Consider the following 27,719-nt stretch of genomic DNA (forward strand, 5'->3'; position numbering starts at 1 on the left):
CAGTTCCTATCAACTCCAGACTTTACCAGTGCATACAAAGCAGGCATGTGTGACAGTGTGCTTATCTAAGCACGAAGGGATAGCACAAATGTATAAGAGCAAATAGCGCCTGGATCAAGGTGTCTATGCAGATGATGGCTTATGTTCCTTCACAGAATCCCATCGTGACCACACACCCTGGCTTGAGTTGAGAATCCTTGAGGACAATAATAATGCAATTGTAGTTTCTTATGACAAAACTAACAAATATCAAACTGATATGTCAGAAAGAACTTCTGGGTTACAGAGACTTGAAGAGCCCCGACCTTGAAAAGCAGAGATAACACTGAAAATCATTTCCGAGTGGGTTTAGTCTGCTTAACTGAGGTCCAAAGCGACTATGATAATCAATGTTATGTGTCAACTCGGCTAAGCTACAGTCTCCAGTTCTTTAATCAAACATTAATTTACATGTCGCTACAAAGGCATGTCAGTGTGATGAAAGTCCATCGGTTGATGGGGCTTTATCAGAGATTATCCTACCAAATCTGTGTGGGCCTGTTTTAATCAGTTGAAAAGCCTGAAGAGCAGAGCTGAGGCTTCCCAATGAAAAGAAATTTCACCTGTGGATGGCGGCGTCCATCCATGGATGAGAGTTCCAGCCTGGCCTTCCTGGTGGCCTGCCTTACAAAATTCTGACTTGCTTAAATCAGCTCCAACAATCACATAAATATTTCCCTGCAATAAATCTTTCTCTCTCTCTTTTTTTTTAAAAGATGGAGTTTTGCTCTTGTTGCCCAGGTTGGAGTGCAATGGTGCAATCCTGGCTCACTGCAACCTCTGCCTCCTGGGTTCAAGCGATTCTCCTGCCTCAGCCTCCTGAGTAGCTGGGATTACAGGTGCTCACCACCACACCCAGCTAATTTTTTTGTATTCTTAGTAGAAATGGGGTTTCACCATGTTGGCCAGGCTGGTCCCAAACTCCTGACCTCAAGTGATCTGCCCACCTTGGCCTCCCAAAGTGCTGGGATTACAGGCATGGGCCACCGCACCCAGCCTGAAAAAGTATTTCTTAAAAATCATTTCGGATTGCCCTAAAAAGCTTCCAAATTTGGGCATGACCTGAGAGTATTTTTAAAATTCATTTTGGGTCACCCTAAAAGTTCCCCAAATTTGAGCACAGACAGTCCAGATTACAAATACAGGCTTAAGGGTTATGCACTGGTGTCTATGCCTTGAATCCAGGTGATCTGACTCCTGAATGGCTTCAGAAAGGCCTCTGAAAAGCTCCGAGCATACAGATTTCCAGAGGCTGTGGATTAGCACAAGACCCCTTTTGGAAAGCACTCTTTTGGGATCTGAAATAAAAATAACAGAAATGGGTTAAAAAATCTGAGCATTCTAACATAAAAATATGAGTTACACTGGAAGAAACAATAGTCTTATTGGACACCTTCTAGAATAGAGTTCTATTAGCTATGGCCAAATGGCACAGGACCATTTTCTTCTGGTTCATACATAAACAACACAGGGAAAGGGAAGAACCTCAAAGAATGTTACAGAGGTAAGAATGCAACCCTTCATTAAGACAATTTGGTAGTATATATGAAAAGCCTTAAAATGTTTATATATTTTTTGTTCCATTAATTCTACTGTTAGGAATTTATCACAAGGAGACAATCAGTGATGGTCCATAAAAATGCAGGTATAAGAATCTGATTACAGGATTATTTATAATAGTAAAATCTTAAAATAACCTAAATGTCTGATAATAGAAAAATGGAGTTTGGTATACTACATGACGAAATGCCATGAAAATCATGTTATGGGAAAATGTTTATAAACTATTGTTTTATGAAAAGAAGTTTATACATCCCATCCCGAGTTTTTTTGTTTTGTTTTGTTTTTGTTTTTGTTTTTTTGAGACAGAGTCTCACTCTGTCACCCAGGCTGGAGTATAGATCATAGCTTACTGCAGCCTTGTGACCTCCCAGGCTTAACCCACCCTCTCATCTCAGTCATCAGGAGTTCGAGAAAAGCCTGACTATCTCTAATTTTGTAAAAATACAAAATTAGCCAGGCATGGTGGCACATGCCTGTAATCCCAGGTACTCGGGAGGCTGAGGCTGGAGAATCACTTGAACCCAGGAGGCAGAAGTTGCAGTGAGCCGAGATTGCACCATTGCACTCCAGCCTGGGCAACAAGAGCAAAACTCTGTCTCAAAAAAAAAAAAAAAAAAAAAAAAATAGTGAACGTAATGGATAAATGCTGTGTGTGTTCTGACTGTTCCCCTGGCAGTTCCCCCCTCTTTTCCCCTCTCCTTGGGTCTCCTTATTCCCTGAAACAATATTGAAATTAGGGCAATTCATAATCCTACAGTGGCCTCTAAGTGTTCAAGTGAAAGGAAGAATTGCACTTCCTTCATTTTAAGTTGAAAGGTAGAAATGATTAAGTTTAGTGTGGAAGGCAGGTCGAAAACTGAGATAGGCCAGAAGCTAGGCCTCTTGCACCACACATTTAGCAAAGCTGTAATAAAAAAAAAAAAAAAAAAAAAAAAAAAAAATAAGATTCTTGAAGGAAATTAAATGTGCTATCCCATGGACCACATGAATGATAAGAAACTGAAATAGCCTTGTTGCTGATATGAAGAAAGTTTCAGTGGTCTGGATAGAAGATCAACCCAGCTACAACATTCCCTTAAGCCAAAACCTAATTTAAAGCAAGGTCCTAACTCTCTTCAATTCTATGAAGGCTGAGATAGGTGAGAAAACTGCACAAGAAAGTGGGAAGCTAGTAGAGGTTGGTTCACGCAATTTAAGGAAAGACGCTGTCTTCATGACATAAAAGTGCAAGGTGAAGTTGCAAGTGCTGATGGAAAAGCTGCAGCAAGTTATCCAGGAGATCTAGCTAACATGATTGGTGAAGGTGGCTACACTGAACAACAGATTTTCAGTGTAGATGAAGTAGCCTTATATTGGAAGAAGATTCCATCTAGGACTTTCCTAGCTAGACAGAAGCTAATGCCTGGCTTAAAAACTTCAAAGGACAGGCTGACCCTTGTTAGAGGCTAATGCAGCTGATGACTTGAAGTTGAAGCCAATGCTCATTTACCATTAAATAATTTTTTGTTTTTTAGCGACAAGGTCTCACTCTGTCATCTAGGCCAGAGTACAGTGCTGTGATCAAGGTTCATGGCAATCCTCCTGCCTCAGCCTCCCTGGGACTACAGGCACATGCCAACACACCTGGCTAACTGTTATTTTTTGTAGAGATGGGGTCTTGCTATGTTGCTCAGGCTGGTCTCAAACTCCTGCCCTCAAGCAATCCTCCTGCCTTGGCTGCCTGAAGTGCTGGGATTATACGTGTGAGGGGCACCTGGCCTCATTCACCATGTTGAAAGTCCTAGGGCCCTTAAGAATTATGATAAATCTATTCTGCCAGTGCTCCATAAATGGAATAACAAAGCCTAGATGACAGCATATCTGTTTACAGCATGGTTTACTAAGTATTTTTAAGCCTACTCTTGAGACCTATTGCTTAGGAAAAAAGATTCCTTTCAAAATATTACTGCTCATTGACAATGCACCTGGTCACCCAACAGCTCTGATGCAGATGTATAGGGAGATCCATATTGTTTTCATGCCTGCTGATACAACATCCAATCTGCAATCCATGGATCAAGAGTTATTTTGACTCTGAAGTCTTATTATTAAAGAAATATATTTTGTAAGGCCATAGTTGCCATAGATAGTAATTCCTCTGATGAATTGGGGCAAAGTAAACGGAAAACCTGGAAAGGGTTCACTATTGTAGATGCCATTAAGAATATCTGTGATTCACGGAAGGAGGCCAACGTAACAACCTTAACAGGAGTTTGGAAGAAGTTGATTCCAACCCTCATGGATGACTTTGAGGGGTTCAAGACCCCCATGGAGAAAGTAACTGCAGATGTAGTGGAAATAGCAAGAGAACTAGAATTAGAAGTGGACCCTAAAGATGTGACCAAATTGATGTATCCGATGATAAAGCTTCAGTGGATGAGGAGTTCCTGCTTCTGGATGAGCAAATAAAGTGGAATTTATTCCTGGCGAAGATGCTGTAAACATTGTTGAAATGACAACAAAGGATTTAGAATAAATTTAGTTGATAAAGCAGTGGTAGGATTTAACAGGATTGGCTCCAGTTTTGAAAGAAGTTCTATTGTAGATAAAATGGTACCAAACAGCATTGCATGCTACAGACAAATTGTTTGTGAAAGGAAGAGTCAATCGATGTGGCAAACTTCATGGCTGTCTTATTTTAAGATATTGGGACCAGGAGTGGTGGCTCACGCCAGTATTTTGGGAGGTAGAGGTGGGCAGATAACTTGAGCCCAGGAGTTCAAGACCAGACTGGGCAACATGGTAGAACTCTGTCTCTACAAAAAAAATACAAAAATTAGTCAGGCATGGAGGCATACACCTGTAGTCCCAGGTACTTACAAGGCTGAGGTGGGAAAATTGCTTGAGCCCAGGAGGTCAAGGCTGCAGCGAGCCATGATTGCACCACAGCATTCCAGCCTGGGTGACAGATCAAGATCCTGTCTTGGGTGGGGGTGGAGGGGGAGGGGAGATAGGAATTAATAATATGAATTTATTTATTTATTTGACAGAGTCTTGTTCTGTTGCCCAGGTGTGTGGTGGTACAATCCTAGCTCACTGTAGCCTTGAACTCCTGGGCTGAGGACTTAATCCTCCTGCCTCAGCCTCCTGAGTATCTGGGACTACAGGTGCATGCCACCGTGCCTGGCTAATTTTTAAATTTTCTGTTGCCCAAGCTGGTCTCAAACGCCTGGCCTCAAGCATTCCTCCTGCCTTGGCCTCCCAAAGTGTTGGGAATACAGGCGTGAGCCACCACACCCAGCCTCATGAAAATATTTTGAAGACCGTAGTTCAGTTTACAAGGCTTCTTCTACCAAGAAGTTCTCTTCTACGGTTTCTCTTCAGAATCCGTAACCAAGAGAAACCACTGGGCAATAGATAGTGATAAACTTTAAGTCCTGCCTGTCATTCCTTGATAGCATCCCTGAACTGCCTGAACAAGGCAGTGTGCCAAGGAAAAACATTATCTTGAGGAAACAGGTTTATAGCTGAGGGAATGTTTGTATTGCAGACACAATGTTACTCTGAAGCCTTCAAACAATCGATACTTTCCTTTCATTCTTTATTTTTTTAATTAACAAAGGATACTGATTCTCAATCCTCCTATCCAAAAGGAAGGAAGGTCACCAAGGAGACCTTTCAGATTCCTGCCTTAAATTTTGCTGCATTTAGAAGTGTTGCAAAAGAGCCGGCTTGCTCACTCTGCATTTCTGGAAACATGGCCTACAACTAAAATGAGATTAGAAGTGGCAAAAACTTATTACGAGGGCAGAAATGAATGCTCTGATTTATTATGCAGGGGAGCTGCTAATCAACAAAGATACTTCTAACCTTGAAATTGAATTCTTGGGACCAGGCCTGATTTCTGGTTTCAGGAAAGGGTTTTACCTTTTTTTTGACGGGAGTCTTGCTCTGTTGCCCAGGCTGGAGTGCAGTGGCACACTCTTGGTTCACTGCAACCTCTGCTTCCTGGGTTCAAGTGATTTTCCTGCCTCAAGCCTCCTGAGTAGCTGGGATTACAGGCGTATGCGACCATGCTCAGTTAATTTTTGTATTTTTTTTTTTTTTTGAGGCGGAGTCTCGCTCTGTTGCCGGGGCTGGAGTGCAGTGGCCGGATCTCAGCTCACTGCAAGCTCCGCCTCCCGGGTTCACGCCATTCTCCTGCCTCAGCCTCCCGAGTAGCTGGGACTACAGGCGCCCGCCACCTCGCCCGGCTAGTTTTTGTATTTTTAGTAGAGACGGGGTTTCACCATGCTGGTCAGGCTGGTCTCGAACTCTTGACCTCCTGATCCGCCCACCTCTGCCTCCCAAAGTGCTGGGACTACAAGTGTGAGCCACCACACCTGGCTAGGGTATTACCTTTAAGGACAAGACTGAATTCCGATCAACAGCAGTTTACTTTCAATGAGACAGGAGGTGACTGAGCTAATTAACAACTGTTTAGCAATTCTGTCCTAAGATTTTTCGAGGAATTAGCTAGTACGCTTCTGTGGCATACAGTCATAATCAATACATTTGAAGAACGTGATGTATGCTGTGTTCAATAAGGGAAAATATTTGAATAAAAATTTAAAGTCCACTTGCACAAGAATATTTATTAGTTGGAGTAAAACCATAACCTAAGGACAGACTGAGGGCCACAAAGATGTATACAAATTTCACTTGACTACAGGCTGTTTAACCGAGATTTTGTAGAACTGTATAAACAACTACTTCTAAATTACACTGCAGAAAGGTAAATAACTAATATAAAATATAACCCAAGGGAAGAGAGGAAAGAATTAGGATGAAAAAAATTTAAGGGCCAGGAGTTCCATGCGCCCTGGACTGCTGAGAAATGGGTGACCAACATGCCCATCTTGAGAAAAAGTAATAAACACAGGACCAGCTGCTGTTCCAAAGTTAACTGCCTGCTGATAGTTTAATTTGAAGCAACTTCAGAAAAGCCCCACACTAAGTACTATGGCAGTGGTAGACCAGCCAATAAAACTTTTCAATTACCCAACTGATACACCATATAAATGCTTCATTTTCATTCCCATCACACTAGGGGGAAATGCTAAAGTTACCTTTCTGAAAACCACAACAAAACAACACTGTGTGTGTGTGTGTGTGTGTGTGTGTGTGTGTGTGTGTGTGTGTATTCTCTGCAGGACAACAAAAAAATGTTAATGGTCCTTTCACATCTTCCTTTGCAAAAGAATTTCCTGCCCACAAAACCTGTATACATCGAAATGTTTCACATTGTTTATGGCATTACAGATGCTGCAGCAAAAGTAATGTTTCTCTTAAAGCTTAGAAAACATAATGCCAGAAAGTAATTACACACAGCCATAGTTTATAGAGGTACAGGCATCAAAACATATGGTCAGGGAAATGCTACAGAATTACAGTATTAAACTAACCTCAGCAGAGCATGGTATTTTGATAGATATACTTAGAAAAGAAAACAGCTAAAACAAATTAAATCTTTTGCTTTTAGCTAATCTATTTAAACCACAATGTGATGATAGTTAAGTGTCAAAATAAAATCTTCAACATCTTCATAAGATCAACAACAGGATACCAATGCAGAGAACCAACACCCTTTCAAATTCTTAACGATATAATGATTGCTGTAAGTTTTAACATCACCAACTACTAACTCGGAGTGTACTAAACTATGTGTTACAAACATTCTGCATGTTGTTTCAGTCTCTCCCTGTGCTGGGTGACACTTCAGGTCACACTATGGGGAGGGAAGTTGTAATGGGCTCTAGAGAACTTGGAACAGTACCAAACACCAGGAAGCGATCTGAGATTTGGGAAGAAAACAGACATGTACGGTATATAGTATTTAAAAACTTTAAGTAATTGTGAATGAAAACAAAAACTTAAAAAAATCTATCTTGGAAGAACAATAAAGGTTTTCCTACATATCTATATACAAAGATATGAACATAAAGATGCTTATTGCAACATCATTTCTAACTGCAATGAATTGGAAACAACCTAAATGCTATCAATAAAGGACTGGTTAAATGAATTATAATAAGGTTACACTGGAAATTTTTATGCAGTAGTTAAAAAAATAATGAAGTGGGAACTGACATGGTAATACTTTCTTAAGTGAAAAAGGCAAATTGACAGAAATACATATATACGTATATAGGCCGGGCGCGGTGGCTCAAGCCTGTAATCCCAGCACTTTGGGAGGCCGAGACGGGCGGATCACGAGGTCAGGAGATCGAGACCATCCTGAAACCCCGTCTCTACTAAAAATACAAAAAAAAAACTAGCCAGGCGAGGTGGCGGGCGCCTGTGGTCCCAGCTACTCGGGAGGCTGAGGCAGGAGAATGGCTTAAACCCGGGAGGCGGAGCTTGCAGTGAGCTGAGATCTGGCCACTGCACTCCAGCCTGGGCGACAGAGCAAGACTCTGTCTCAAAAAAAAAAAAAAAAAAAAAAAATATATATATATATATATATATATATACACATACACACATATATATAGCCCCATTTTTTCTAAATATTATTTAAATATGTGCTATATATACACATAGAAAGCAGACTATGATAGACACTGAACCACCACTCTTATGTCACCTATGGGATAAAGGCAGACACCACATGTTTCTGTACTACTAAAAAATGTTTTCATGAGATACTCGTAGAACTATTAAGTGACAAAAAGGAGACAAAAATTTTCAGAGAAATACAAGATGCTTCTGGTAAAAGGAGACATGGGAGCAAGACTATAAGTAGAGGTAAAATCTGAACAGTGTTTAATCAATTTTTTTCTGAACATTCTTGACTATTTCCTCCATTTAATTTTTCTCTTTAAAAAGAATTCACTCAATTTTATACTCATGCCCTATAAAAACATCTTCTTCACTGTCATAGGATTCAAGGTCTCCTGATGGCCTTTTTTAAAAAAAATTATGAAAATATGCAGAGTTTTTTTTTTTCTTTGTTTAGAGACAGGGCCTCACTCTGTCACGCAGGCTGGGATACAGTGGTGTGATCATAGTTCACCACAGTCTCAAACTCCTGGGCTCATGCAATCCTCCCACCTTAGCCTCCCAAGCAGCTAGGACTGCAGGCATGAGCCACCATGCCCAGCTAATTTCTAGGAGTTTAAAAAAGTATAGATATTGCAAATCCTATCACTTAGCTTAAGAAATAAAGCAGTAAAGATACACTTGAAGCTCCCTATGGATCCTTTCCTGGCCCATCCATTTGATAATCAATATTCTAATTTCACTACTTATGACTCCGCACATCTTTTTATACTTTTAGTACCTATATGTAGTCATAAAAATATACAACAAACAATGTATTGTTTGTGTTTTGCCATGTGGTCCTTGTTGTGATAACTGTCCTGTTGTAATGTGAAAGCAGTCCAAGATGATATGCAAATGGACATGGCTGAGTTCCTATAAAATTTTAATTACAAAATGGTGGCAGGCCAGATTTGACCCATTTGCTGACCTCTGCTTTATATAAATGGTATTATACTGTATCTATCCTTCTACAGCTTGCTTCTGTCATCCAAAATTATGTTTATGAGATTTATCCATGTTCTCATATACTACATATCCTTAATTCAAACAGGGCTACTCTGAACTGACAAAGATTCTGAATCTTTTCCCAGTCCCATCTGTGTACTTCCTTGTAAAATCCAGTTTTGGCAGTAAGTCAGTTTAGCAAGAATCCTCATCTTCAATATCAGATTACTCTCTTTTTTTTTTTTTTTTTTTTTTTTTTTTTTGAGACGGAGTCTTGCTCTGTCGCCCAGGCTGGAGTGCAGTGGCCGAATCTCAGCTCACTGCAAGCTCCGCCTCCCGGGTTTACGCCATTCTCCTGCCTCAGCCTCCTGAGTGGCTGGGACTACAGGCGCCTGCCACCTCGCCCGGCTAGTTTTTTGTATTTTTTTAGTAGAGACGGGGTTTCACCGTGTTAGCCAGGATGGTCTCGATCTCCTGACCTCGTGATCCACCCGTCTCGGCCTCCCAAAGTGCTGGGATTACAGGCTTGAGCCACCGCGCCCGGCCAATATCAGATTACTCTTAACACCTGATCAGGTTCAATCCCCCACCATCCTCCTGGTGATGTCTGATCACCCTGGTCTGACTTCAACAAGAATCCTATTATGTCAGCTTAGCCATAATCCCCTTGATCCCCAATGTTTCCTCTCAGTAATTTTCTATCCACTGACCCCCACCCCTGCTCCTTTACTATAAATTCCCACTTGCTCATGAGTTGAGCCCAACCTATCTCCCCCACTGCAAAATCCCATTGCAGTTGTCTCCATACCTATCATGATGGTCCTGAATAAAGTCTTCCTTACAGTTGTACCAAATTACATACTCTCATATGTACTTGGTATTTTCAGTCTTTGAGATTTCTTTGCCAATTCCATGGAAGTGAAATGGTATCTCATTATCACGTTAGTGCACATCTTAATCCTAGCAAGGTGAAGAATCTTTTCGTATATTAACTGGTTACTTAGGTTTCATCTTTTATGTGTCCCCTACCCATATTTACTTGTCTTTTTCTTCCGTATACGTAGTTTTTCTTTATCCTGGATACTAACCTTTGTCGCCTACGTGCACTGCACAGTCATTACTTCCCTTTTCACATGCTTCTGATGTATTCATGTACATAAATTTTAAATTTTCACATAGTCAGATTTATCAATCTTTTTCTTCATGGTTTGTATTTGTTGAACCTTAAGAACTCACTACCTCATAAAGATATTCTTATACATTTATTTGAAATGTTTCCATTTTACTTCTTTCATTTCTTTAGATTTTTATCTCATGTCATAAGATAAATCAAATTCTGTGTAGATTAAAAATATGGATAATCAGGCCGGGTGCGGTGGCTCAAGCCTGTAATCCCAGCACTTTGGGAGGCCGAGACGGGTGGATCACGAGGTCAGGAGATCGAGACCATCCTGGCTAACCCGGTGAAACCCCGTCTCTACTAAAAACTACAAAAAACTAGCCGGGCAAGGTGGCGGGCGCCTGTAGTCCCAGCTACTCAGGAGGCTGAGGCAGGAGGATGGCGTGAACCCGGGAGGCGGAGCTCACAGTGAGCTGAGATCCGGCCACCGCACTCCCGCCTGGGCGAGCCAGCGAGACTCCGTCTCAAAAAAAAAAAAAAAAAAAAAAAATGGATAATCAGTTATTCAAGCACCATCTGTTGACATCTGCTTTCCCTCACTGATCTGCAATGTTGCCTCTATCATATCACATGACACAGAACTCTATGTATTCATCTATGTCTGTGGGCTCTTTAGTCTGCTTCAGCAACCTATTTCTATGTTTACTGACAAAAAAATTGTCTTAATTACTTACAAGAGTCCACCTCTCCTCTTTCATCTTCAAAATTGCCTTGGTTAGTCTTGCTCTTCCTTACACATTTTAGAATCACTTTGCTGAATTTCCATTTTCTTACTTCTATGATTTTTAATGAAATTTCATTTAATTTTATTAATGGATATCGAAGGGGATTATGACAGCTGACTGTAAGAAGGCTTTAGGGAGGCCAAGATTCAAATGACAATTTTTGAGAAATAGAGTTAAGATTCTTTGTTTTGCCGCCTTCTTTTTTTGCTTCTGTAAAATATTTCCTTGTAGTAGGTAAAACATTTGAGATGAATTAGGTGGTAATTCAGACCCCTAAGTCATCAAGATCTATTATTTAGAGCTGGTGGGGTGGTAAAAAGAGCTCTTAATTTTCTGTTTGTGGCACTGACTGCCATAGGGCTTAACATTCTTATTATCTTTAGCTCCTACTTCCCTCTAATTAGTTTCCCAAACTGCCATTCCATGGTACTTTTTTCTAGATGTTATTAATAGCTATGTCTGGGAAAAGAAGTTATAAATTCAACTAAATTTTCAAATGGGTGTGTAGTGTAGCTCTCACTTGGAGTTTTATAATGTACTTGAGTGTATTAAAGACTCTGAGGAGCATCACAGTAAAGAAATATGTCTCATTTTGTTTAATTCGCTATTTCATAAACTTTTCTGCATATTAACACTTATTTCTTGACATACGGATTAATAATCTACAGAAGAGAGTTCTGTGGGACATCAATTTGGGAAATGGTGTGTTTAAACTAACAAGGTTGAGACAAGAACAACTTAGATATTTCTCACATGTATATCAATCAATCGGCAGCAAGCAAATCAACATCAAAACAAAGTAATCAAAAAACACCCAGGATGCCTTTTGCTTGGGGTCTTAGTGTTGGCCTACATGTGATAAAACTTTTCCTTTAACTTGACAAGAATTATGTTTTCCTTCTTAGTCTAGCACTGAAGTGAAAGAACAGGCAGACGTCCCAGATTTATTCACCTCTTACTATGAAAGCTATAGCAGTGCGTGGCCTCTAAAAACACAAACAAGAGAAATGCATTTCTGTTATCACTGCGGGGCTTTGAGCCCATCATTCTTGCTGCTGAGTGCCCTGAGAACCGAAAAACCAAAATTAAATGACTTTTTGTTTATATTTTCTTCTTTCTGCTCTGTTGATGCAGCAAGTATTAATCTGCTTGATGCACTGCTGGCCTGGCAGGATAGCCCTGCTTAGCGGAGGATGGCAGGAGAAGAACAGGTCACCGCCAATGTCAGCAGATACCCTGGACAGAAAATGATGGCCTTTCCTGAAAAAACATTTCCCCTTTCTTATAGGGCATCACTTCTTGCTGTTGTAACACACATATCCAATAATAGTTGTGGGCGAGCTTTTCAGAGTCAGGTTCTTCCCGATTTGCAAGAGAAAAATACTGCCATTTCCCTTTCTCTCCTCAAAATACCTTTGGCATTTATTTATTCAACAGTTATTTATCGTTTATTGTGGGCCAGGCAATCTACTAAGTGCCAGGGTTACCAAGACCAGTAACACAGTACTAAAGAACTTGTTTATACTAAAGTACAAGAGATTAAAAATACAGAGAATACTTTCGAATACCCTCAAAAGTACCACATCATTGCCTAAAATATAACTGTAAAGACTGGGAACTTCACTTTAGGGTCAATAGATTCTCAGAGATGGGGAGTGTAAGTCCACAATAATGGACCCTCCATCAACCTGGAGACTTTTTCTTATATTCTATTGTATCCTCAGCCAGAATAGAGACTCACAAGAGATATTTATTGGCTATTAGTGTGCAAGGAGCTGGAGCCATCTAGAATAATGACTTAGCCATGCGTGAATCTTCTCTATTTTTATTTCCAGCGCTAGCTTGTTTAGCTTTTCTTTGACAGTATTACTTCACAGAGTAGCCCATTCCATTTTTGACCAGCTCTGTCAGGAAATTCTTCCTCATTTTGTGTAGAAATATATCTCCCTCCAAGTTCCACCCACAGAGGTGCATTCTGTCCTCCGGGACTCCCAGGAACACACACAACAGTTCTCTCCACTGTTTCTTTCTATTTTGAAATTTTCATGTGTACAAAAAAGCTGAAGAAACAGTATAAGTAACACCGATATGCCTTTCGTCTATTCACCAATTATTAATAGTTTTCAATATCTGCTTCTTTATTGCTCATCCTGGGTTTTTTCCCCCAAATTGAGATTTAGTTGCTAACATAAAACTATATCACCCTTATATTAATACCTTGGCATATATCTCCTAAGAATCACATTCTCCTGCATAATGACATTTCTATTCTACACCTTAAAAAGTAATGTTTAATAAAATATTATTTAAAATAACATCCATGTTTAAATTCTCCCCTCCCCAACCTTTTTTAAAGTTGGGATTTTTTAGTCCTAGATTTTTTTTTTTTAATTCACATATTAGATTTGGTTGTCAATATATCTTTGGTCTCTCTCTCTCTCTCTCTCTCTCAATGGAGTCTCACTCTGTCGCCCAGCTTAGAGTGTAGTGGTGTGATCTTGGTTCATTGCAACCTCCACCTTGGCCTCACGAGTAGCTGGGATTACAGGTGTGGACCACCATGCCCAGCTAATTGTTAGCAGAGATGGAGTTGGCCAGCGTTGAACTCCTGACCTCAAATGATTCACATGCCTTGGCCTTTCAAAGTGTTGGGATTACAGGCGTGAGCCACCAGGCCCGGCCTCTTTGGTCTCTTGTTATCTGGAATATTCTCCCAGCTTTTTTTTTTTTCTTCCCTAGGACTACTACATAAGTGTACTACTTATCTCACTAGTGATAATATACATGCTGACCACTTGATTTAGATGGTGACCACTAGGTCTCTCCATTAAAATGGTAAATTTTCCCCTTTGCAATTAAAAACTGATCTATGGGGTGATATTTTAACAACTTTTCCCAATAACCTTTTCTTCTTCTTCTTCTTCTTTTTTTTTTTTAACAGCAGCTGGTATCTTTTGGTTTCCCAACAACTTTTTACAGAAGTTTTAGCTGCTACTGATGATCTTTGCCTGCATCAACTATTACTTTAAGAATTACAAAATGATGATTTTCTAAGTTCTGTCATTTCTTCTACATGGGATCCATTATCATCATTTTTTTGGATACTGAAATTACCCCAAAATTTGGCCAGTGAAAATCCCTTGATGCTACCATCTCTCTTTTCAACATGACCCCATTAGTTAAGCACTTCCTAGCTTTCCATCACAACTAGATATCCAGGATCATCTTGATTTTCCCTTAGCCCAGACCCAGAATCTGCCATTCCTCCAGTGGCCAGGGATCCTCTTAGTAGAGAACAGTATTTATTAGGAAGAATTCTGCTAGTTTCCTCCACATATCAGCCTCTGGGTGTTTGAAGCCAGTTATCATTTCCATCCCATGCACTTCCCCAAACTTCCACATCTGGGTTAAGTTCTCCCAATTCCTCACACCAGTCTTCCTATGGTTTAGCTTTGACTTTTATCTTACTCTTCTTTTTCACCTTCCCTGTCCCAACTCCGCTGCTATATTCTAGACCAGTGGTCCCCAACCTGACTACACATCAGAATCACTGGGGGACTTGTTTAATATACAGATTTTGAGGATTCATTCGAGACTTATGAAATAGAATCTCTGGGGTGTCAAAGTCCTTTTTCTTACATTGCTTTATTTTTAACAGAGATGAGACAGTGTTTTGCTATGTTGCCCAGGCTAGTCGTGAACTCCTGGGCTCAAGTGATCCTCCTGCCTCAGCCTCCCAAGTAGCTGTGATTACAGGTGTGAACCACCATGCCTGGCTGCTATTTTTCTTTAGGTATCTAAAATAAAAGAATCTTACAAACTGTTTAATGATTATGGTGGTAGATACATAGTTGTACATGCCTGTCAAAACTAATAAGATTATACACAAAAAAGAATGAATTTTAACATATGTAAATCGTACCTGGAAAACAAAAATCAGTCAATATTCTAAATACCCAGCTATATTCTTCTCTCAGATTAGGTCTCACTAACTTATTTTGATTGACAATTTCTGCAAAATGCATTGCTACTCTAAGTAATGAAATTTTTATAGATTTTATATTTTTATTGATTGAAGTCAATGAGGATTTGGTTTACCAAAGCAGTCAACCCAATAAGTACATTAACAATTCCCACAACATAAAATATTTTAAAAAGGTGGTAGAATGTGGAATAAAAAGAAATTAATATTAGAAAAATTATAATCTTTCATAGTACTGGGTTAAAAATATTAAATATAGCCTGTCAGTCCTGCCTATGAGAAGTCAGACAACTTTTCATCTCTAACTTTGACAAGGATTTTTAAATGTACTCTTCAGTGTCGGAGAATTCTAGTGAAATACACTCAGTGTGGTTGAGAGCCTAAGTGATACAACCTTCCCCGCCACTTGAAATACCTAACAAAAACATGAAATAATCCATTTGAATATATACATACATATATAATCTAAAAGTCTAGAAAGAAACATACCAAAATTTTAGCAATAGCCAGCCATCGCTGGCTGATGGAAGGCAGTCTGGGTTTTGTTTTGTTCTGCTTTTTTCATGCTCTGTATTTTTAAAATATCTTTTAAATTTCTACAATGAGCCTATATTCATTTTATGATTAGGAAAACAGCAATACACACTTATAAAAATACTGGTTACAGGGAGGGGAGGAAAATAAGTAACAAAATAAAGAAATGAGAGTAAAATAATTTTTATGAAAATATATCTGTCACTGATAGGAATTCTTAAAATAAAACATGTTTTCCGGGTAGTCAATAGTTTTGTACGAAATTTTTATTCAGAGAATGAACAAGATTTCCCTTATGAAGCTTCTCTGAATGCCACAGAAGATTCCAATAGACAGTAACTCTAAAGAGGACACTTACATTGCCTCCCAACAATACTTTTCAAATAAGAAACTTTATACAGGATTATCAGATACTGTAAACTCATACCTTGAAGAACGGTGTTCTGGTTTATTTCGTTCGTTGCGATCTGTAGAGAAAGAAGACGGTTACATGTGAAAATGTTCGTTTTCAAATACCAGCTGCCATACCATTAGATTTCACAAAGGACTGTTCAAAGGCAGTTGGGTCTTCCTAACTATAAGGCTCTTCATCACAGTTCGTCTGACAGAGGCAGAAAAGAGACAACAAAGGACAGGCGTAAAAGCTTATGGTTTGTTAAAATCATCATTGGAAAACGTATCGTTACATGTATTATTTCATTTTAAAAGATCTCTCCTGTGCTAAATACTTTGCTAACACCAGAAGAGATTTAGCTAAGGAAAGAAAGCAAGGAAACTGCAAAGCCACAGATTACTCAGCTCAAAAAAATCATTCCATGAATCATGGTTGGCAGAAGCTTCTAACAGAATGGGGAGGGGGAAAAAATGAACAGTCAGCTACAACATCTGCAAATACTAAGACCAATACAGCTTCACCCTTAACTATCTATCACCCAGAACGTTTCAGAAGTTGGATTTCAATGTTTCTCCAGTAATTAGATATAATATGCCCTCCATATAAAATTTTTGATTGTCACAACTGGGAAGAAGGGAGCTCTTCATGGGTAGAAAGCAGGAATATTGCTAAAGGTCCTACAATGCATAGGGCAGTCCCTTTCACCAAAAGAATTATCTCATCCAAAATGTCAGTAGTTCAGAGGTCGAGAAACCCTGCTATAGGGTAAGAAATAAGAGCACACATGCTTGAACTTTTCAAAAGTGCCTCTCTAGACTGCTGTAAAATGCTATTAATCAACCTTGAGACTATCATATATAAGAGAAACAATCATAAAACCCACAGGTTGTCTTTTTTGAATCTGAGTAACAATTTTTCCTCCACTATATGCTTAAAAATTAAAAATAAATGAAGTAAAAGGCCGCAGTGTCATGCAAAAATAAACAATAAAAAGCAATATACAAACCACAACATATCCTAAGCAATGACTTTAAGAAAAAATCCTATGGAATATTATCAAAATACAGTTTTCTATAGTATCTTCTGAATTAATGCTAACAAGATAGAATTTAATGGCAATGTAAAGATTAGACAGGAATTCTTTTAGTTTTTCCTTAATTTTATTGCTGGTGGAACAGAATAAGAGGATTATGAAACATACTCTAAAACTTCTAGAAAGAAATATGGAAGAAAAGGAATAGGATTTATACGGTTAAACATATGTAACAATTCTTTCTGAATGAGTTCATAAAAAAAAACAAATGTTTTTCAAAGCCAAAGAGTTAGTACTCATGAAAACACTGTTCTCTGAAAGACTAGTAAGTAAAAAGATCCACAATAAAGCATGTCTGCTTAGATATAATGCTTTCCAAACACATAGTGTTAGCACGTTTCTGGTTCCAATTTCTCTACACTGTGACTTAGTATTACTGCAGCTTTTAAAACTTTTCTGTTTTAATTTAACTTGGTTTTACCCCTCCCTTAAATGAAAATATCATGTTTTTCATTTGATGAGTATTAAGATTTTAAAGTCATAGTAACGCAGGGCACATTTAAGTCATTTCTTTCAATCATTCTTCTCCAGTTTTTAGCCTGCTAGCTTCGCTACAAAAATGACGTATAATGTCTCAAAGTAAAACCAAAAACTGAATACAGATTAGCTATCCCCATATAACAAAGCAACAACTCTTACCTGTGGCTAAAGTCGAGCTAAAACTCTGTCCAGAACATCATTTGCTGTGGCTGTGATCCTAGTTTCATAGTTTATTTAGGAATGTAATAGCAAATTTCCCCACTAATCTTCCTAGTGGTACAACACACAAGAGGAAGGGAGAAACAGAGTCACGATGCATGTAAACAAGACTCAGTATCCAAGGGCTTCCCTCCAGGGCCTGTTCTGATTGGCAGATGTGCTATGACCAGTCTGCACAGCTGGAATGTGGCCACTCAGGAAGCAAATGGCTCACAGCTCTCCTTCATTCTTGGTTAAAACAGGAAATTCTACAGTCATTTTTACACTTTCTGCTCTAAGAAAATATGAATGCCTTCTCATAGCACTTCTCTATTGAACCAGTAATTAAAATTCAAGAAAAGACTTGATTATCTGCTGAGTGAAATTTAAAAAATTTTCCCCCAAATTCACTATTAGTGTTATCTGTGTTACATTCCTGTGTAAATACAGATACACAGTACTTATAAAATGTTATTCCTAAGAACTCATATAGTTGATAATCTGAGGGTAAGGGTAAATTATCCATTACTCACAATATTTCCCATACCTCACCTCTTGACAATGAAAAACAAATTGAAACACATGTTCTTGGCTTGATCTTTTCCCTCAAAGTATACAAATATTTTGATTTCACATTTTGCCATAGAGCCATATTTTAGCTTAAATACATATAAATAATGGTGTGTGTGTGTTGCGTATCTGTGTGTCTTATATACTTATACTTCTTCATATACTTATATTTTAAACAAAGTAATTTTCATGACAGTCAGGATTATTGTGCAATTGTCAAGAAATATATTAGCAGAAATAAACTTTTTGGCAAAATAGTAAGTGGTTATTATTTTGTTCCAAAAGCCAAGACTGAACAAAACAAATCACGAGGGTGGATTCAGAATCTGCTTTCTTGCCAACAATAACAAAACATTTGGATAAAATCCCCTTAAGAACGAGAACAGATCTACAGCAAACACGGAAATTTAATTTGGCTATATATAGTGCTTTAAGTGTATGGATTTTCTTTCAAATCAAATACTCTTCAGCACATTCTCCGAATTTTTTCTTTTTTCTTTTTCTTTTCCTTTTTTTTTTTTTTTTTTTTTTGAGACAAGGTTTCGCTCTGTACTCCAGGCTGGAGAGCAGTGGTGCAATCACAGCTCACTGCAGCCTTGAGCTCCTGAGCTCAAGTGATCCTCCCATCTCAGCCTCCCAAGTAGTTGAAGTAGTTAGGATTACAGGCACATGCCACCATGCCCAGCGAATTAATTTTTTTTTTTTTTTTTTTTTTTTTTTGTAGAGACAGGGTCTCCCTATTTTGCCCAGGCTAGTCTCAAACTTCAGGACTCAAGCAATCCTCCTGCCTTGGCCTCCCAAATTGTTGGGATTGCAGGTATGAGCCACCATGCTCAGCCTTCCAATTTTTTAGAGTTTCCAATTTTCAAATAATTGGGGAAGAATATTTCTAAAGCTTTTCTGAACTTCTGCATATTTAGAAATCATATGAATAACTTTCTGGCCTAAAGTCTCACCATTTCTATGAAAAAGAGTTATTAAAAATAAAATGCCTTAACTCTAAAATTTGCCAAATGCTACACATTTGCTATGGATGATATACTTATTCCAGGGGCCCGCCCAGCAGAGCATGATGGTTTAGGTCACTCAAAGACCAGCAGGACATTCTCAGTGTGAGGGTAACCATGGCTGGGTAACCATGTAATGGTTTTGTAGATATGTATGACTGACACACACACACACACACACACACACACACACACACACACACACATATACCCCTCGTGTGTTCCTTGTCCCTCTCATCCATGCCTCATGGTTAATAAAGCTAACTGAGGAATAGAAGAGTACTCTGTAAGCAGAACAAAGACAGAAAATAAGGCAGAGGCTGGGGGGCCATGGTTCACACCTGTAATCCCAGCACTTTGGGATGCTGAGGTGGGTGGATCACCTGAGGTCAGGAGTTCGGGACCAGCCTGGCCAAGAAGGCAAAACCCCATCTCTACCAAAAATACAAAAAAATTAGCTGGGCGTGGTGATGCACGCCTGTAATCCCAGTTACTGAGGGGGCTGAGGGTGGGAGGATCACTTGAGCCTGGGAGACAAAGGTTGCAGCGAGCCAAAATCATGCCCATGCATTCCAGCCTGGGTGATGGAGTGAGACTCTGTCTCAAAAAAAAAAAAAAAAAAAAAAAAAAAAGACAGAGCTGGCACAAAGACTGTTGGTTGTGTATGTATAAATGCTGTGGGGGAGATGTGAGGGATGCAGTGGGGGAACCCATGGTTTGTCAAGGGGACTGAAGAACAGTTAGGAGAGTGGTAGGATGTTATCATGGGTTAAGGACTCTGTGTAAGAACTCCAGATTATCCACATTTTCTTTTCACGTCAACTTGGTTCCATGTAATCTAGACACATGATTCCAATGTTTATGTATTTAGGTGTTATACCACTTATGTAGAAATGGGCCCCTATTCTGGCAGGGACAGCTTTTGGGTACGGCTACGCAGATCCTACTGATGTGGAACCATTCAGGGTGATTCTGACTCTAATAACACTTTGAAATGGAAATGACAAAAATGCAAATGTCATCTTTGCTTTGATTAAAACTAAGAAGAATAGCCAACTCGGAACATATTAGAATCTGTTGTAAGACATTCAGGCTTTGATGATTTAGCTTTGATCACTTAACTAGAGAGAAAAATCAAACCCCATTGGGTAGGGACTTACTTTACTAACTTAAGTTGGAAATGAAAGACCTGAAATCATTCTTTGAAATTAGGGGGAAGGCTCAGTCTATATGAATGAATATACACAGATACACTCACAATGGAGTAAGAAGTGGTTTAAAGTGAGTCTATCTTTTTTTTTTTTTTTTTTTTAATTGAGACAGAGTCTCACACTGTTGCCCAGGCTGGAGTGCAATCTTGGTGTGATCTTGGCTCACTGCAACCTCTGCCTTCCAGGTTCAAGCAATTCTTCTGCCTCAGCTGGGACTACAGGTGCATGCCACCACACCCAGCTAATTTTTGTATTTTTAGTAGAGACGGGGTTTCACCATATTGGCCAGGCTGGTCTTGAACTCCTGATCTCATGATCCGGCCACCTCGGCCTCCCAAAGTGCTGGGATTATAGGTGTGAGCCACTGCGCCCGGCCGAAGTGAATCTCTTATATCTCATCTTGGCATATCAAAATCTCTTTAGCAGGAGCATTACCAAAGAAGTGATTCTGCAGCATACTCCCAAGCATTACTGTTAAGTTCCAGCTTGGGAGTATATATAGTAGATACCATTTTAAAAATATGGATGAACCCTACATAAACCCTTTGTGCCATTCAGAATTAACTAAAGTTTCCTTGGGGCTAAAAAGGAATAATTTGTAGCAGCAATGTCATTACATCTTTACTTATGACAAGCAGAATAAATAAAACAATGAAGTCATCCATTATAAGACATAAGATACCCAGTGTTCATACATCTTACTCTGGTGATTCTTTAAAAGATTGCATAATTGATTCCAAACAAATAGAACATGGATGGGATTTTACTTATCAGATACCAAAATTTCAAATACTTTTCTAAAAACTTTAAATGGTTCTTATATTTAGAGAGAGAAAACTGCAAATATATATATATATAAAATATATATTTCAAGTATATGCTTCAAGCATATATATATATATATACACACTTGAAAAGAAGGCAGTGCTCATTCTACAAAGTTACTGACACTAACTAATATGAATCCACCTCTGTTTTCTATTTGACAGCCTTGTTTAGGTGTGTCTCCAAACTGATTTTTATTTACATTTGAGATTCCCACAGTGATGGTCTATTCTTTACATGAGAGCTTTTCAATAAATATATATTTGTTGTTGCTGAACTAACACATTGTTGAACTTAAGTCAGAAAGTTCCTACTCTCTTGGTTAAAAAAGCCAAGAAATTAAAGAGGGTCTCTGTCAGTTACCACTGCAGGGGAGAAATAAGACATATGACAGAGAAGTTTACATGGCTGCTGCTGCCCACGCTTCTATGGATAAATGGGAAAGTCTGGTCTACAGCACTATCAGTACTGACACTGTTCATTAATTAAAGTGCCTAAATTCATTACAATTCATTAAAATGCAGTAACCTAATCACCCAGGAAGGGAAGAATTGGAGATGAAAACGAAGTTTTTTCAAACAAGAATTTGTGTCTTAGCTGGGTGTGGTGGCTCATGCCTGTAATCCCAGCACTTTGGGAGGCTGAGGCGGGCGGATCACTTGAGGTCAGAAGTTGGAGACCAGCCTGGCCAACATGGTGAAACCCTGTCTCTACTTAAACTACAAAAATTTGTAGGACATGGTGGTGCACATATGTAATCCCAGCTGCTCAGGTGGCTGAGGCAGGAGAATCGCTTGAACCCGGGAGGTGGAGGCTGCAGTGAGCTGAAGTCACGCCACTGCACTCCAGCCTGGGGGATGGAGCAAGACTCTGCCTAAAAAAAAAAAAAAAAAGGAATTTATGTTTCAACAAAGAAGCAGACTATTTCTGGAATGTTTTCTCCTTCTCATCCCTACTGTTTTTACCCTCATTTTAGGTTCTTATCAGCAACTGTCTCGACTCTTAGGTCCTGACTGGATTTTCTGGCCCCAGTTTCTTCCCCTCCAACCCAATCATATTGCTGGTCAAATAAATCTAGGCCTCAGAAAAAATATACATCACTTAGATCTTGAGAGGATTAAATGAGATAATGCCAGTGACATTCTTAGCACCCTGTCTGTACACTTAAGCACAGCACAAATGTCAGCTGCCATCATGTTGTTAAAAGGCCAGCTATTAACTAGTTGTAGCAAATGATACTGCATCATAGTGACTGTACAAGTTGCTTAACCTCCTTAAGCCTCAGTTTTCTCATCTACAAAATGGGAAAATACTATCCTTATGGAGGTTTTATGAGGATAAAAGAATTAAAGGGTATGAAAGGTTTAGCTCAATATCCAGACCATCAATTCTAGGACTCTAATTCTGTGACTACCACTCTTAGTATCTTTTTTTTTTTTTTTTTTTTTGAGGCAGAGTCTCACTCTGTCGCCGGGGCTGGAGTGCAGTGGCCAGATCTCAGCTCACTGCAAGCTCCGCCTCCCGGGTTTACGCCATTCTCCTGCCTCAGCCTCCCGAGTAGCTGGGACTACAGGCGCCCGCCACTTCGCCCGGCTAGTTTTTGTATTTTTAGTAGAGACGGGGTTTCACCGTGTTAGCCAGGATGGTCTCGATCTCCTGACCTCGTGATCCGCCCGTCTCGGCCTCCCAAAGTGCTGGGATTACAGGCTTGAGCCACCGTGCCCGGCCCACTCTTAGTATCTTTAATGCATGGCTCAAGAACCACCTTCTCCATGAAGCTGTCCCTGATTCCTCTCTCTCTTCATCATCCTTGTATTCATTTCTTATTGCTGCTGTACCAAACTACCACAAATTTAGCAGTTTAAGATAACAAAAATGTATTATCTTAAAGTTCTAGAGGCCAGAAGTCAAAATGAGTATCACTAGACCCATTAATGTGGGGGTCCCCAACCCCTCTGCCATGGACCAGTACCAGTCCATGGCCCGTTAGGAACTGGGCCACAGGGCAGGAAGCAAGCAAGAATTACTGCCGGAGCTGCGCCTACTGTCAGATAAGCATCCACATTAGATTCTCACAGGAGAGTGAACCCTATTGTGAACTGCACATGGGAGGGATCTAGGGTTTATGCTCCTTAAGAGAATCTAATGTCTGATGATCTGTCACTGTCTCCCATCACCCCCAGATGGGACCATCTAGTTGCAGGAAAACCAGCTCAGGGCTCCCACTGATTCTACATTATGGTGAGTTGTATAATTATTTCATTATATATTACAATGTGATAATAATATAAAGCACACAATAAATGTAATATGTTTGAATGATCCTGAAACCAGCCCTCTGCACCTGGTCCATGGAAAAATTGTCTTCCATGAGAACAGCCCCTGGTACCAAAAAGGTTGGGGATCGCTGCATTAAGGTGTTTGCTAGGCTGCATTCCCTTTGGATGCTCTAGGAGAGAATCCATTTCCTTGCCTTTCGCAGTTTCCTGAGGTCACTTGCATTCCTTGGCCTGCTGTCCTTTCCTCCAATAGTGTAGCATTTAAAAATCTCTTTATGACTCTGGTTTCCTCATCTACCTCCCTCTTCTACTTTAAAGGACTCTTATGATGACACTGGGTACACCAGGATAATCCAGAATAATCTCCCTATGTCAAGTTGATTCACAACCTTAATAGTCCTTTGCCATGAAATGTGACACATTTGCAGGTTCCAGGGATTACAATGTGGACATCTTTGTGGGGCGGGGGATAGCATCATTCTGCCTAACGCACCATATCTGAACTCTCAGACTATCCGTCTATAGCACTCACTTCACACTAAGCATGATAGTGTGCACTGCTGTTCAAGGTTTTGGGCATGTGTCTGTCCCCTTTATCGAAGCAATGTCTGATGTAGGCAGGGTCTCTGTGTTAGACTCTGCTTCACAGTCAGTACTCTGTAAATATTTGTTCATAATGGTACTATCCAATGCCCTCCCATTTCCTTTTCTGCCCTGCATCCTTTATGCTATAGTTGGTTCATGGATATATCTAATATTGCTGCAAAATGATGTGTCTTCTTAAGAATTACCATACATTTTTTGACTTTTTATAAATACAATAGTGATTTTAGTGTCAACTTTCTCCTAAAACAATTCACATTTGGTCTATTCTTCTGCTGAACATAGGCCTCGCCAAAACAAAAAACGCACAGGAAAAAACTACAGCACATTTGAACTGGAAGAGAAACCAGCTATTTGGTGACAGGCTGCTAATTCTTTTTAATAGTTCTTCTTCGAAATGGTTCAAATGAATCATTTTGATTGTTGAATTCAACTATCGAATCAGGCTTTTAATGATTTGGGGTTCTTACGTTAGTCGTTTCAGAGATGAAAAATCAAAGCCACCATCTGTATTGCCCCTTTTTACCCCAGGGTGAATTTGGTAGAGACTTTAGGAAAATAACATTTGATCAGTGTCACTTGGGTCCTGGGAAGTAAGGCAGGGAGGGGAGCACCAAGGGAAGCTGGCTTAGAGACAGGGGGTCATCAACCCTTCCTGCTGCTCCCTCCTCAAGCTCCCTAATGATTCCCTTGCCTTAACAGTTACCTTCATACCTCTTTTTGTTATAAAATATTTTTCAGTAAGCAACATTTGTGATTTAAGGAGGGATAAAAGGACCTTTTAGTTCCCTATCAAATTCAAAATATTGGGCCATTCCTAAGGGTTTTTCTTTCTGTTTTTTGGTTTTTGTTTTCTTTCCAAGTTTTTTTTTTTTTTTTTTTTTTTTTTTTTTGAGACAGGGGCTCACTCTGTCACTCAGGCTGGAGTGCAGTGGTGCAATCTTGGCTCACTGCAGCCTAGACCTCCTGGGCTCAGGAGATTCCACCTCAGCCTCCCCAGTAGCTGGGACTACAGGTGTGTGCCACCACACCCAGGTAATTAAAAACACTTTTTTTCCTGTAGACATGGAATCTTACTTTGTAGCCCCGGCTGGGCTCGAACTCCTGGGCTCAAGTGATCCTCCTACCTCAGCCTCCCAAACTGCTGACATTACAGGCATGAGCCACCACCCCCGGCCTCCAGCTTTTATTTTAGGTCCAGGGGTACATGCGCAGGTTTGTTACATGCATCAAAGGGATTTGGTGTACAGATTATTTTGTCACCCAGGTAATGAGCACAGCACCCAACAGGTCATTTTTCAATCCTCCCCCTCCTCCCGCCCTCCACCCTCAAGTAGGCCCTCGTGTCCATTGTTCCTTCTTTGTGTCCAAGTGGACTCAATGATTAACTGTCACTTTTAAGTGAGAACATGTAGTATTTGGTTTTCTGTGGGTTTTTAATAAGGATCATAAATTTAACCTGGAATAAGATATGCTATAAGAAAGGCAATCTGAAAAAGTGACCTAATAACGGATTGCTTTCAGTGTTTCCCTCTCAAAATTCTGCAATTAAAAAAATTTATTTAACTTTGTTTAACACATTCCCCTAACTAATCTGAGGATAAAACTTTCTTACAGGCCGGGTGCGGTGGCTCGCACCTGTAATCCCAGCACTTTGGGAGGTTGGGAGGTGAATCACATGAGGCCAGGAGTTCAAGACCTAGCCTGGCCAACATGGTGAAACCCCGTCTCTACTAAAAATACAAAAATTAGCTGAGCGTGGTGGTGCACGTCTGTAATCCCAGCTACCTGGGAGGCTGAGGTTCAAGCTACCTGCTTGAACCTGGGAGGCGGAGGTTGCAGTGAGCTGAGATCGTGCCACTGTACTCCAGCCTGGGTGAAAGAGCAAGACTCTGTCTCAAAAAAAAAAAAAAAAAAATTTCTTACAAAATCAGTTTGGATCAGACTTAGTATCTGGTACCTAAGCATAGACAATGTTATCTCATTATCACCATCCGCTCTCCCAGGAAACCAAAGTCCCTTATACAGAGCTTAGTCTTAGTCATCTCCATGTCCAGCACCAGGCCTGACCCACAGCTATCACTTCTCAAATGAATTGAACTCCAACTGCTATAGGGTCAGGTACAGGCTCCAAGTGCCAAAGGGAGTGGGAAGCAAAGATAAATCAGTCTCCCCTCCAATCCAATCAGGTCACAAACCTTTTAAGATCTTTTAAGATTATATTAATTATACATTTTCTTTAATTCTATCACTTATATATCTTTGATTTTGCATCGCTTAGGTTAATTTGTACATCTCAGAATAACAGGTTTCACAAAGAAGGTCAGCACCAATTGCTTACCATCTCCAGGTATCTACTACTGGGGTGTGCCTGCAGTAGAAAATCAATAAATATTTTAGTATGACAATCTACACAGATGTTAAAAGCAGGAACTCTACATCAGACAGGCCTTGTTTTGAGTTCTTGCTTCACTACTTATTTATTACCTGAAGGACCGCAACAAACTGACATCTCTAAGCTTCAGGGTCCACATCTGTAAAAGGGGGAATAATAGTAATACCCATCTCATCAAACTGAAGGAGGATTAAATGAATAAAGTTATATAAAGGGTAGTATATTTGCTATGAATAAGTGCTCAACAAACATCTGCTATTACGATGATAGTATCAGGAATACAGAATATTTAGCAAGTTCATAATATTGTGGGGAGAATTACCTAAAAGGGTAATTTTCCTTTGTCTAATAGGGATTTCTTAATCTGTAGGATTTTTCTTTCTTATTACTGGTCCAGAGGACAGCAATGTACTAAAAGTAATTTCTAAACCTTCCCTTATTCAATGGTTCAGCCTATTTTTCCTTCTCTTCTTTCCCTTCCCAGCCCTTCTGAACCAGAGGCTATTATGAAAATTAATAAATCTGATTTTCATTTTCCCACTGTAGCCTCCAGCAGAAGTAATAAATAAGCCCTAAAAGTAAGCAGAAGAGGGAGAAAGCGAGCTAAAAGGCAGGCAGATAAACTGTGCTGACCAGGGATCACCATCCCTTCCATTCTCCCTAATGTCTTCCCTCATTCCTAGTTCCTCATGTGGGTTTTAGTCCTCACTGTCATTTTTTAAGACTTAAGAGAAGAGTTCCCAAATGAATTTTCTGAATAGGATGAATGAGTGGCATAAAGCAAGGAACTGGATTAAATGTAAATTTTTATCTATTTATGAAATTACTAGAATCTCCCATATTTCAGAGTAGTATGGAATCCTTAGAAAATAATACAGAAAACAAAAATTAAAAGTATTATTTCAGGTGCCAAAGGACGGATAACGTCTCTGTACATTGGTTTTCAGCTGTTAAGGGTAAAAATAAAGATTTTATTTTCTTTAAAGGGCAAAAGTCCCACTTTTTACTGTCTTTTCTTCCATTAGTTTTGTTTGTGCCACAGAGCTCATAATGAACCTGCAAAATGAACAAATATCAGAAACTGCTGTAACCAAGAGACTCCTTCACGGGCTCCCAAGACCAGGCACCTCCCTCT

General features: G+C 39.6%; 1 protein-coding gene across 2 annotated transcripts in view; it reads right to left on the reverse strand.

Moving 5' to 3' along the window:
- SH3D19 (SH3 domain containing 19) overlaps positions 1 to 27,719 on the reverse strand; it is a 195,023-nt gene that overhangs the window by 83,252 nt on the left and 84,052 nt on the right. Inside the window, exons 1-2 of one of the 2 annotated variants that reach the window (XM_030916386.1) lie at positions 17,656 to 17,764; positions 15,957 to 15,996 (exon numbers count right to left, since the gene is read on the reverse strand). Coding sequence is in view for 1 of the 2 variants with exons in the window: in XM_010372515.2 (XP_010370817.2) it covers positions 15,957 to 15,996 (40 nt within the window). In the remaining variant the exon portion in view is untranslated. Of the gene's footprint in view, positions 1 to 15,956; positions 15,997 to 17,655; positions 17,765 to 27,719 lie in introns of those variants that run through there. The other variant, XM_010372515.2, reaches the window with a different exon arrangement.

Source organism: Rhinopithecus roxellana, chromosome 2 (genome assembly GCF_007565055.1).
Source record: "Rhinopithecus roxellana isolate Shanxi Qingling chromosome 2, ASM756505v1, whole genome shotgun sequence".
NCBI lineage: Eukaryota > Metazoa > Chordata > Mammalia > Primates > Cercopithecidae > Rhinopithecus > Rhinopithecus roxellana.